The 12679-nt window shown below is 44.5% G+C and overlaps 1 protein-coding gene across 1 annotated transcript in view; it reads right to left on the bottom strand.

Annotated features, from left to right (window-relative positions):
* RANBP10 (RAN binding protein 10) overlaps positions 1 to 12679 on the bottom strand; it is an 83192-nt gene that overhangs the window by 29542 nt on the left and 40971 nt on the right. Inside the window, exon 5 of the mRNA XM_009319979.1 lies at positions 3888 to 4055. Coding sequence (XP_009318254.1) covers positions 3888 to 4055 — 168 coding nt within the window. The remainder of the gene's footprint in view (positions 1 to 3887; positions 4056 to 12679) is intronic.

Raw genomic sequence — 12679 nt, 5'->3', positions numbered from 1 at the left:
ACTGTAATTCCATTAAAAGCAAGACAAATTCAAATGCCCAGAGGCAGGGCCCTGAAACCCTGCTGTCAAGCTAACTGGCATCACAAAGGGGCTGAATACTCTCATGATTATTTTTTATATCTGCAGCAGAATTACATAATAACCTAGTTTCCTAAGAGAAGAGATATACAGCTTCAGCTGCTTTGTGTCAGGGAACATCAAGAAAAAGCACATTCATCTCCTTCCTGGTAAATCTCGGGTTTACACAATGCAGAAATGAGATTCTCAGATTACCATAAGTATCATGAAATGTTCGAGACCTTCATGGAGATGCTTCCACTAGGGCAGAAAGTGTTCTGACTTTCAAACAAATCATTGCTCCTGCCTCCATCTGGTCTTGGTTCCTCTGCTGAGACCTGCCTCATGCCCTCTCTCACATCTACCTGTCCAGTGCTCATGAGAAGCTGTTAACAGCCAGATGACTGTGGATCTGTGGTCTTACGGGGCTCAGACACGCTCTCCTCAACATTCAACAGGAAGACTTCTCTTGAATGTTGTGTTTCTTTATCAATGGCACAAATAGACACTTCTGGCCCTTAACAGGAGTCTTCCCAGCTGAGGTTTTCATTCTGCTTTTGTAAAAAGACAGTAAAATCTTCCAGCAGCTTTTGGGGGGGTCAGCCCAGCAATGACTGATGGCCAGCGACTCCCTAGTACTTCCATCACTGTCTCTTCTAACCACATCATCTCTCCTCTCTGAGTACGACCATTATGGCACTACAGTTCAAAGAGAAGCTGGTACACGAATGAGCCAGTTGTGAACGCTCAGGAGAGTCTCCTACCTATAATTTTCTCATGCATCTCACGTCTTGTACCATACATCTGAAGGGCCCAAGATGAGGACAGCCAGGAGACAGCAATGCTTACAATCTACTGTTGTTCTCTAAGCATGGTGTAATTTAATTCCCTTCCTTTCCTGTTTCTTCCCACTGGCACTGTTCACTGCTGGGGTAGGCTGCTCCCCAAGGGATCATTCAACGTAAGATTAGAAAACACAAGCTTTCCACCCAAAAAACCCCATCTTTGATGGAAAAGGACCGCTAAAAATCAAGAAAGGAAGATCAGGCAACTTCATTGCTGCAAAGACCTCCAAATGTCCCAAACAAAACAAATCTCTGAGCAGGACACGAGGCAAAGAATCAGAGGATGGTAATGATGAAATGCAATAGAGAAGTTACTGGACTGTGCTCTTTGTTTGGCTTCATCTGCCCAGACACCCAGGCACAACACGGCCCTGGGAACAGAACGGAGGACAGAGCAAGGGACACCTTTTCAACCGACACCCCTTCTACTCTGCAGACTCCTGGTCGCTAAAAAGAAATTAAGTTCCAAATGAACAAATTTGTATTCATTAAACAGAAGACCTGGCCTCTTCCAGACCGTTACACTTCCATTGTGATGAAAATAACAGCCCTGTCAGGCTAAAGACCAGTGAAGCTGGAAAATCACCCACTCAAACAAAGGAAAACAGCCGGAGGGGCACAGCACAAACCACTACACTACTTCTGTATAAATACACACTACAAATCAAGGGCAGCAACTAAAATGAGAGATTTTGTGAAATCTTTTTAACTATTTCAGCACCTTAGTTGCTGTGTATGGTGAACTTGTCTCATTCCTAAGCAACAGCTCCTGCTCTACACCATCAGCTGTTGCTTTCATATCTCTATTTGTCTTCCCCGTACAGGACTGACAAGGGCAATGTCCACAGATTATGAGTTAAATTTAGAATAATCCAGCCATTAGAAATCTGGGCAATTAACTAATACTTATGGACTACAAATGACTCCTAGTGTCTCCACTAGCGACTGATCTCACTAGGTAGTAAACCACAAGTCTTCACTGGGAGTCCCCCAGCATCACACATGGTCTAGCTGATAAATAGTTATAATTTCAAAAAAGAAGCCTGATCAGACACTCAACTCTGAGCAGCTCCCCACTGGGCTTCTGATCAAGGCTCCATTTATAAAATTTGAATGTTAAAAACAAGTCTCAAAGGATTCTCAAAGAAATTTTTTTTCCATTCAGGGCTGAAGACCTCTTGACCTGTTGCAAAGCATCAGGACTAGCTGCTGAATGCACGGTCACAGACTCAATCTAGAATGCTTCTCAGAAGGCACATGCCTCATTTCTAGGCAACCATCCCTTTATAAATCAGTGAATGGTGGGTATGAAATCAGAGGAAAATGGAAAACAAATTTCCAAAAGAAGTTCTGTCTGCATGAGCACCAGGCCTTTCTGCATCTGCCTCAGAGGAAGGATCCTTCTTGAGATTTGAGGGGGAAAAGCCCGCATCTCTCTGCTATACCTGTAGCATAGAGTGCTATTTTCAAAGAATCACAGACTGGCTGAGGTTGGAGGCACCTCTGGAGGTCATCTGGTCCAACCCCTCTGCTCAAGCAGGGCCACCCAGAGCTGGTTGCCCAGAACCGTGTCCAGGTGACTTCTGAATACCTCCATGGATGGAGACTCCACAACCTCTCTGGGCAACCTGTGCCAGTGCTCAGTCACCCTCACAATGAAAAAGTGTTTCCTGATGTTCAGGGGGAACCTCCTGGGTTTCAGTTTGTGCCAACCCTCTGTGTTTCAGTTTGTGCCCACTGCTTCTGGTCCTGGCACTGGGCACCACTGAGAAGAGTCTAGCTCAGTCCTCTTTGCAGCCTCCCTTCAGGTATTTATACACATTGATGAGATCCCCCCTGAGCCTTCTCTTCTCCAGGCTGAACAGTACCAGTTCTCTCAGCCTTCCCTCCTAGGAGAGATGCTCCAGTCCCCTAACCATCTTAATGGCCCTTCGCTGGACTCTCTCCAGTATGTCCATCTCTCTCTTGTACAGCGGAGCCCAGTAATTTTCCCAAGAGCTCACCAGAAATTACGTACTCTCCAGACACACACTGCACTCCGATCCCACTCCTTCCTTCAGCCCAGACAGTAACTCAAAACAACTTTTGTTCTGATAAATGTTTTGAGTGGGGTATTTTTTTACCAGCTTCTTCATCTTGAATTCAACAAAGTAGAATTGACACAGCAAGGAGAAGCAAAGGAAAGGAGTGCCTGTCCCTACCAAACCAAATGAATTCCAGCACAAAAAATGAGATGAACTTATCAAAATTTACTGCATGTCTTATGTGACAAAAAAAAAAAAAATTACAAGAATTTATCCGGGGTGGAGAATGTCATCCAAGGGAAAGATATTTTAGGTGAAAATGGCCACAACTTTCTATTTTAGACAGATCAGACATGATGGATGCCTGGAAAACATCTGAGAGATATTCCTTGGGACAAAACTTTGAAGTCCTTAACTTTAGAGGAACTACTGAAACAACTGTGGAATGAACCAAATTATAGGTCAGTGCTTAAGTAAGACTTCTTATGCTGAATTAACGTCTAGCTTTGGGAATGCTTGGACCAACGTGTTAAGGCTTACAGATGGACAAGTCCCTTTAGAAAGTGAAAAGACACTGATACAGTGGCTTTGTAGTCAGTTGAATAATACACTAACTAAACTTCCCACTTCTTTATTTCCCTGTTGCCCAGCCATTAGCCATCTTACCCAAGCTTCCCACAGGCTGTGCAGTAGCAGAGGGAAGGAGCAGAAGCTGGGGATGCAATCCTAAACTACTTAAACAAATGGAGCAGCACAGAAACCATTTTACGTGCTGGAAGTATTTACGACTTGGAGCCAATGTACATCTCCTGACTGCTGCTTAGTGCTCGTTTTCTCTCCCATTTCTTAAACCTTACCCACAAATGTGGGACAAGAGTTACAACACATGCAAAGTATTAAACAGCAGCAGCGAGAGCAGGGCAGGAGCATCCCTCTCCCGAGAACACTTTTCTTTACTTACCTAAACTGTGGCCATTTTTCGTGTAAAAGCAGGTATTGTTGATAAGGTTAACACAGCAGCCGATCACATCTCCAGTGGTGAATGTAGGGCCATAGGGCTGTCCTGTCCCCGAAGAACAGAAGGAGTGCCCATCGTCACCATGGTACCCATAAGAATGTTTATCCCATCCTGCAAAAGACAAAAGAACAGGTCAGCAAAGAAGCCAGTTTAGCAGAACGACATGGCAATTACAGCTCTCGGGACACAATCTTCTGGCAGGAAATTTGAAATTTTGACTCCCACTCCTGATTCATCCCAATATTAATTTTCACATACCAGTAACTGAAAAGAAATTGATGATCATCAATCATAACACATCATTTGGGTTTCAACCTCATTTGTCCCTTGTGAGAAATAATAAAAAGAACAGATTGCCAAAAGTCATTTTGCCAAACAAAGATTTTTTTATGTTAAAAAAATCATTAAAACCCTGTTTCTGTTTTAACTTGCCTGCGGTGAAACAAGCTCCTCATTGTAAAACATTTGTGTTTCCCACTAACACAATCTTCCAGCAGAACCATTTAATAAAATAATTCTCGTCCAATTGCAGCTTTGCCCGTAAGTGCTGCTCACAGGCGTAACTGAATGGCTTCAGGCAACTTCTGCACTCTCACATTTACATTTCCCTTCTAACAGTTTATAAGGATTTTTGTGCTCCCCTTGGGCAACAGCATTTCCAATTCTGTGGACAGCTTAAAACACAACCCTTAAATGTCAATGGGCAATTTTCAAAGTGGTCAATTCTAACATTAATATCTTTTATTTCTTCTGCCAGTAACACTGTGCCTAGGGTTAAAGCTGGGCTCAGGGATTGCACCCTGCCCACTTGCTCTTTCCTACATCTTACAGTAATTCCATCATTCTGAGTTCCTGACTTTGTTCTGTTCTATCCCAATTCTGTTGTAAATTCTTTTGTGAATTTCTTACATGTCGAAAGGCCAGATATAACTGCGAACTATTGCAAAGAAGAGAGATTAATCCATCCTTTAAAAGCTGAAGTGCTCTTCAGGCGACACACTGGTCTTCTCTTGTCAGGACTCTCACTTCCCTCTTGCAGAGGAGAGGACAGTGCTCCCATGGTTGTGGCCACAAAGTGATTCAGCAAACAGCACCTGAATCTATTAACCCATACCTGCCAACTTCAGTTGCCACTACTGCTCAAGATGGCTTATCCCTTCCTTCGCTGGACTCCCAGCTACGGCAGGTAGGGAGTCATGAGGAACAGTCCTCTTACCAGAGAATTTAAAGAAAGCATGACACACCCTGTCTTATAATAAGACTTCAAGAAGAATCAGGATCTCCTCCAGCTCTTTGGAGCGTTCCTATGAATTACACAATCAAAACCACATCTCACAGAGAGATGTACTTCTGTCAAAAAGCCTGTGATGGACACAACGTTTAATAACAACCACCTGTGTCTTAAACGGATACAGTTGGATCCTTAAGCAGACCGTGCCAACTGAAGTGGAAGCAAAAGAAGGTGCTTCAACCACCTACTGACCTCATACAACCTAAGGGTAGTGCAGAATCTGTTAAATGCGGAGCAAGCTTTTTGGCAAAAGGACTACAGAGGAAATGCAAAGACCGTGAGAGGAGAGGGGTTAAAAAGTAGAAAGCGCACATCCTGCAGCAAGGCAAAAAAAGACTGAGCACACTGCAAACCACAGAGAGGAGCCCTGTGAAGGTGGGCTGGAGCACTTCTGCAAGCCATGATTTTCCTACAAAAACAACAACAACATGAGGGCACTAGAAATTTAATCCCGTAAAATGGTGCTCAGCTACACGCAGTCAGGTATCTTATCATCAGTGGACCCACATGCTCAGGGTTTCTCAGAAAAGCATGAAACATTCAGTGTGTGCCCAAGGTCCTCCGTTTCTTGCACCACACCACATGAATGCCAACAGGAAGGTTGCATGGAGCAAGACTGAAACATGCCATGGTCCAAGATTTTGGACCTCAGGGCAAAGTTTGGGAGTGAAAGGTGTGAAGGACTCCTAGCAAATCCTAGTCTAGAAATGGTGAATAATTTCCTTTTTTAAATCCACACACCCACAGGAACAGACTGAGATGTCCCAAGAGTCAGCTCCGTCTTCCCTAGGACCAGCTCCAAACAAGCTGTTGACAGTAGCACCAGTCCTGTTTAATGTTTTCATGAAAGAGAGGGACAACAGCACAGACAGCACCCTCAGCAAGCTCAAAAACGATGCCAAATCAGGTTGCCAAAAACAAAGGAGGGAACGATAGGGGCTCTAGAGCCTGTTGTCAAACTTCCACTTCTGCGACTCCACCCAGTAAAAATATCATTGAAATATTGAGTTTTTAACACTGTGGCTCCTTTCCACTATCCCTTTTATTTTCTCTGCTGCTGGCCTGTGCAAGACTGCCATTGCTGATTTATTATTTTAGCCTCCCCAAACACAGACCTGTTACACGTGTGTCAATTCGGAATGTCTCTAATGAAGCTGCTTCGCACCTTCACATTATAACTCTAATCAGTTTATCTTCTAAGCTACTTAATAACACAATCCAAATACAAACTTCTAACTCTTCTGCATAAAAAACATTCCTGGCATTACAATGCATTTAATAAGAACCTGGCATCAATTACATCTAAGTAGTTAGATGCTTACATATCATGCACCAGGTAGGGCTACCGTGAGAAGTGCACAACGTGCCCAACTGTGAGGACAATTTCATAAAATACTTGTGCCAATGCAGACACTACAGGTCCTGTAGTATAAGAAAAAGAAGGTTTCATTACCTACAGATCACGACTGATCCTATTGAAAAAAAACCTCCTCCTGCTCCTGCAAGACTTGTTCTTCGCAGTATCAGTACTTGCTGTACCACCAAAGGTGGTGATGAACGCATTGATGAGATGAACCCCAATGAGAAGTGACTGTATAAAGGCTTTGAGGACAGTGCCAAATGTGGTACTACATTGCTACAGTGCCTGGAAAAAGCTTGATTTGAATCTTATTCTCCACAGACAGCCACTAATATCACCAGTTAAAGAAATCTCACTCACCCGGCACTTTACTAATGATACACAGAGTTAACTTTTTCAACTCAAATGTTGTGTAGTGCTGAATCTGGACCTGACACAACACTAAGCGTTTTAAATCTAGACTGTCAGCCTTATCAAATCACCATGCTCATCTTAAAAAAACAAGCCAGATTTGTTTCAGAGAACTTACTGTAGTCACCATAAACATAAGCTGAGTAGTCTTAATTATATGCCTAACCTTTAGTTATTTATTAATCGAACAACGTATCAGTATTTCTAAAATTCTGCCCAGAATAAACATGAGGGCAATGGCATACAGGTCATTCCAGCACTGGCCAACTCCAGTCACTCTTCCGAAATTTCCTAATAATCTGAATTAAAAATAACAGTGAGCACTTCCAATACTTCTAAGTCAAAGTTATCTGGGCCTATTGATTTAAATAGCATATCCCTGTCGAAAGTGTTTGGTGTTATCTTGGATAACCAGCAGAGTGAGGAGTAACTCATCACATGTATTTTGCAAATACGTCCTCCAACTTCTTCCCAAATCCAAAACCACTTGCTTAAAACTTGGGACTTTTCTGCATCATTAACAATTTACTATCGCCACCTAGTAATAGGTCTATGATATTACAACCTTTTCTTTGACTCCTACGACACTATTTGCACCTTCAGTTACTCAACAGCTTCTTCCTTTACAAAATCTAACACTGTTTTAATAAGGGCTGAATCAGACTTCCTCTATGCCTTCCCCACACTTACATCTGCAAATTCTCCGGACATTTTAACCTTTGTACCACTTGTACTCAAGTACTTCCAGAAGCCACTGTTGTGACCCAGAAGGCAGAGATGAGATGTTAGCTGCATGCTCTTAAAAAGGCTGGCCATACGGGATATGGGGTCAACCCAGATTAGGATCCTCTTCAAGAAGTGCGACAGCATAAGCACAGGACATGCACGTATCGTGCTCTTACTGAACAGCGTTACCACTTTCCAACCACCCGCAGCACGGAGACATACTGAGCCAGAGGGAGATTCTGTTCATCCTCAAAGGATTTTCTTTCCATTAAATTGTCCAAGCCTCCTTTAAGCACATGTAAACATTCATACCGTCCACTGTATCCTGCAACAAGGAGTTTCACAGCGTAACTGCAAGCTGCATGAAAATGTGCCTCCTACTACTCATATTCGATACCCTGTAGTTCTTGCACTGGAGAAGGTGGAAAACTATGTATTCAGTCTCTCCAGAACACACGTCATTATATAGACCTCTAAAAAATCCCCCATAATCATCCCTTTTCCAGACTGATGACTCCTGGCTTATTTAGCTATTCCCTGCATTTCTGACCATCATAATCTGAACCTCTTCTGGATTTATAGTGTTGCTTTTGAGAATGGAGATGAAAGCGCACCGTGGAGAAGGGAAGCAGGCTGTAGCTGTTCTCTGTATTGTTCCCTACCCCTCTAGAAGTTAAACCTAGCATTTTCCCCTTTATGATCTTTTTTACCACGGAACTGATGTTTCCATAAAGCTATTGTAATCACTCCAAAGCACATCATCACTCTTGTGACAATGCGCTCTCTGCACAGATTCTCATCTGCCACCTCACGGCCGGTGCACTCAGCCTCAGCTCACTCCCACAGCTCCTCTTCAGCACCTTCCACCTCGCAGTCCTCAACAGCTAGAGCAGTCCATCCTGGGCTAGCGAGGTGCAGGCAGCTGCTTCTAAGAAAACCCCGGGAGTACCCATGCACGAACAGTTTCTGACCGGTAACTCATCCCAACAAGGCTGTGGGGTTTAAATAACATCCCACTTCAGTCTCTTAGTGATAGCTGACGTCTAGAGCAATGGAGGCTTCACACCTCTATGCAGTTGACCAAGTCTAAAAACTCTCAAAGGCAGATTCCTCACAAAATTTCACAAATCTGGACAAGACTGGAGAATTTGCTTTTCTTTGTCTTATAAAAAGTAGATCACGGACCCCCGAAGGACCATACTCTACAGACTGAAATCTAGTGAGCTAGAGTGGCTGGAGGGTCCAGTTAGCACAGTTCACTCGTTCCTTCCTTTGCCTTCCCCATCCTCTCTTCAAAGGCACAAAATCATTTTAAAGAGGGGAGACAGGCAGAGAACAGAAAGGATTTGGCCACCTGGCCCATGGTAGCGGTCAACGCAGAACCGAAACATCCTGCCTCCTAAGGCTCCTGTTTTCACTACAGCTCATTTTGAAGACAACTGCACTTTGAACATGCAAATATACAGGCAGAACCACCTCGCAGGTAGGACCTCAGCAGCTAGTGAACAAAAAGAGGTTAAAATGACGTCCCTTTGAATTGAACACTTCAACCCCCAAACCCAAAATATATGTATAGTATTTATTAACAGTCAGACAGATGCAGAATAGCTCAGACTGTGCAATCAATCAGAGAATGGGAAGAAAGAAAAGCAGAAACCATAAGTAGGGCTTGGGAGAACGTTTTTATATGTTCAGCACCAAACTGAAGTTCTGTTTGGCCTGCTAACAAGAAAAAGCAGATACGTTGATCTTCTTGGCAGACTATCTTGATCCCAACGCACAGTGAAAAAAAATGAACAGCAAGTTCCATTGCTGCTGCTTGATAAACAGGCCAGAATTATGCAATGCCAGACCATGTGGCAGAAAAGACTTGAGTTACTTCAGGACACAGTTACAGGATCAACTCATAAATGCTCGCTCTTGAGCGAGCACTGGAGTGAGATGGAGTGTGCTACTAGTACCCCTAACTAGCCTACATCAATCCCTGTTCAATCCCACCTTGGCCATTCAACGTCAGCCCTGCTTTACTCTTGACTTTTTGGGCAGATCCTGTGATGGGCCTAACTTATATATCCGAGATTGGGCTCTGTCTCACAAAGCAGTGACTGGGAAGCAGTACTATTAGGCTGGGACACCATTTATTTACCTCTTAGCACTATGGAAATAACACAGCATTTTAGCTTTCCATTTCAAAAGTGCCAGCAATGTACACAGAACTTCTGGTAGGCACTGGGTAAAACTGGCATCATGGCTACATCACACATCCAGGAACGCCAGGGACCTGAATATGCTGCTCAACCTTGGAAGCGTGTAGCACCAGCCCATATACAACACTGAGGCAATGCAACGCAGAATGCCCTGATGGAAATTACCAAGAGCAATTTTCATTATGTCTTGCACAATGTCAACATTATGTCAACCAAAGACATCTTCATTATGTCTTTGCTGGCCTGCTGCTCCTTCCAGAGTGCGGAGAAGAAAGCAAACTGATGACATCCCCCTGCACATCAAGGTTCAAACTTGCCAGTGGGCACGGGAGAAGGGGGAAGGCAACATTCACAGGGATCCGTACTGAGCTTTCCTCTGATAGCATGCCAAAGGACAGACGTGCAAGGCCCAGTGATCATGGAAAAAAAGGTTGTTCCAGTAAGTTATAGCCTGACACCTCACACTCTTCCTGCTCTGCCACTTGCCCGGCTTAAAACGATGCCAGACAGATGGACTTTACCATTGACACATGGACTATTCCCTGCCCATGCACATTCCAGGGGAGAAACATGTTCCACTGCAGCTCAGCCCATACATTCAAGGTAATCGGTATCTGGTGCAGAAGCTGCTGCAAAGGGCAGGGCCTTGCTCACAACAAATTCAGTGGTAACCTGACCTGCAATCAGGAAAACCTGAAACATCTGAAGTAGTAAGTAATGGTGGTGAAGTATGCATTTGGCCATACGAAGAGGAGATGGAAGTTCCTCAGAAAGAATCTGCAGATTTGTAAACAAGGTTTGTGTCTACTCAGGATACAACAATGTGAGAGTTTGGAGGCTTATTCTTCAGGACAGACCCCAGTGACTGTTCTACAGTCTTTGCAGTGTCTGCATCTTTCCAAATTTTACCTGTACCTACTTTCTCTCTTTTGTATTTTGAAACACTTTTCATTTTTCTCCCCTCCCTGTTCTTGTCCAGTGTTTTGCCTGGGGCATTCCTCTTCCCACTCGTCTGGCCGGCAATCCTAGCTTCCTACAGCTGCCCATGCCAGGGCAAGTAGTGTGCAAACACTAGCCGCAGAGGGACAAGAACTTGTGTAAACACGCTGAAATAAACCAAACAAAATACTTTTAATAAGATTTATTGAATGCAAAGTCCAGCAGACAGAGATATACAAACTTTGCTTGTAGAGTGCTTGGGGAATGGGGTATTGAGGGTGGAGCCAGCTACGGAGCCCAGGGTCGCTGCTGGACCACGTTCTGGCTGGAGGCAGGGCCACTTCTATGCACTGCACTGCGCAGGCTGCTGTTGCTCAGCCAGCTCCGGGTCTTTGGCAGCAGCAGAGCATGATGTCAGCGGAGCGGAAAGTACATTAAACAGAGGCTGAACAGATGAATATGGTGCAGGGAGAAGTAGGATGTGGCTGTTCAGAGTTGCTTCTACAATGTCCTGGGCAGAGCAGTCCCAGGCAGGGACTGGTGTCTGAGGGGACAGGACAAAAATAAACTTGAGGAAGAAGCAGTTATCACAGCAGAAGCAGAACCACCCTCTATTGATTGCTTTACCTCTCGCAGGGAATTTGGCTCTGCCAGTGGATGTACCTTTGGCGTACGTTAGCCCAGAGCAGTGAAAGCATGCCTTTGCCTCTATAGCAAAGGGAAGGCTGAGCAAGCCCCTGTACTCCTACAGCCATAGAAGCTAAATGCCTCGTCAAGAAAAGCCTGTTGCCCCAAGAAGCATCTGGGGTGCTACAGCATCTCAGCTGTAGTTCAGTTTTATAGCCTTTATGCCAAACCATGTGAAGTTGCACAAACATCAGATGCTTGGGTGAGAGCAAGGAGGTAGCTTTGTTTTTCTTCATTCAACCATGCTTCAGAATCAAATCAGCTATTACTGTTGCAACACATCTTTGTTTTCATATCCAGCCTACAAAAATAGCTGCTCAGTGGCCACAGCAACCTATGCTATAGATTTGGGGTGGTGGGAATAGGGGAGGCATGGTCCTGGCATGGAATAGCTGTCTAGCTGGTTCACATAAGAGGAGGTACAGTCACGACACCAGCCACAGGACAGGAACAGGACCAGGGAGCAGCGTGCTTAGCATCTTACAGCATCTTCCTGGCAGAACTTCAAAGGCCTGGACATCTGCCCAGAAAGTGTCAAGGAAAAAAAAAAATGTCCACAAAACCCACTTACCTAGGGGCACCGGGAAATGAAGAAATCCTTGCTAGTAACACCCCAACTTTTTATCTGTGCACCTTCTTTCTCATAACAGCTTCTACTTCTTCTGCAAAGTGGCAAAATAACTTTGAATGCAGCAGTGGCCCAAACGCGGCACTGCTGGACCAATGTGTATATAGAAAATAAAACCACCTCATGGAGGACAAACCACTTAAAGTAGGGATTGGACATGCTCAGCTGTCATAGTCTTTGTAGTATCACACTGAATCACGCACAAGGTAATGGTGCAGTGCACCACACCACTGGACACATCCCAGTGAGGGACTGCTGTACAGGGGTCTCCCTCTCACCCCAGTGGCCAGCAGATCAAACAGATTCATCCAAGGCCAGTTTGGCCCCTCCAGAGCAACACCAGACGATGCTAATCAAAGAGCACAGGACTCCTGGCAGGCCTGGCCGTAGGTTTGCCTCAGAGGCTATTCCATCTTTTGAATAAAGTACTTGCACTTGCAACTGTAAAAGAGACAAAGCTCAGACCAAATCCTCATGGCAGAAGGA

The sequence above is a fragment of the Pygoscelis adeliae genome, unplaced genomic scaffold (assembly GCF_000699105.1).
Source record: "Pygoscelis adeliae isolate BGI_AS28 unplaced genomic scaffold, ASM69910v1 Scaffold390, whole genome shotgun sequence".
Lineage (NCBI taxonomy): Eukaryota > Metazoa > Chordata > Aves > Sphenisciformes > Spheniscidae > Pygoscelis > Pygoscelis adeliae.
Note: the sequence above shows the minus strand (reverse complement) of the source record. Positions and strands in the feature narration are given on the sequence as shown.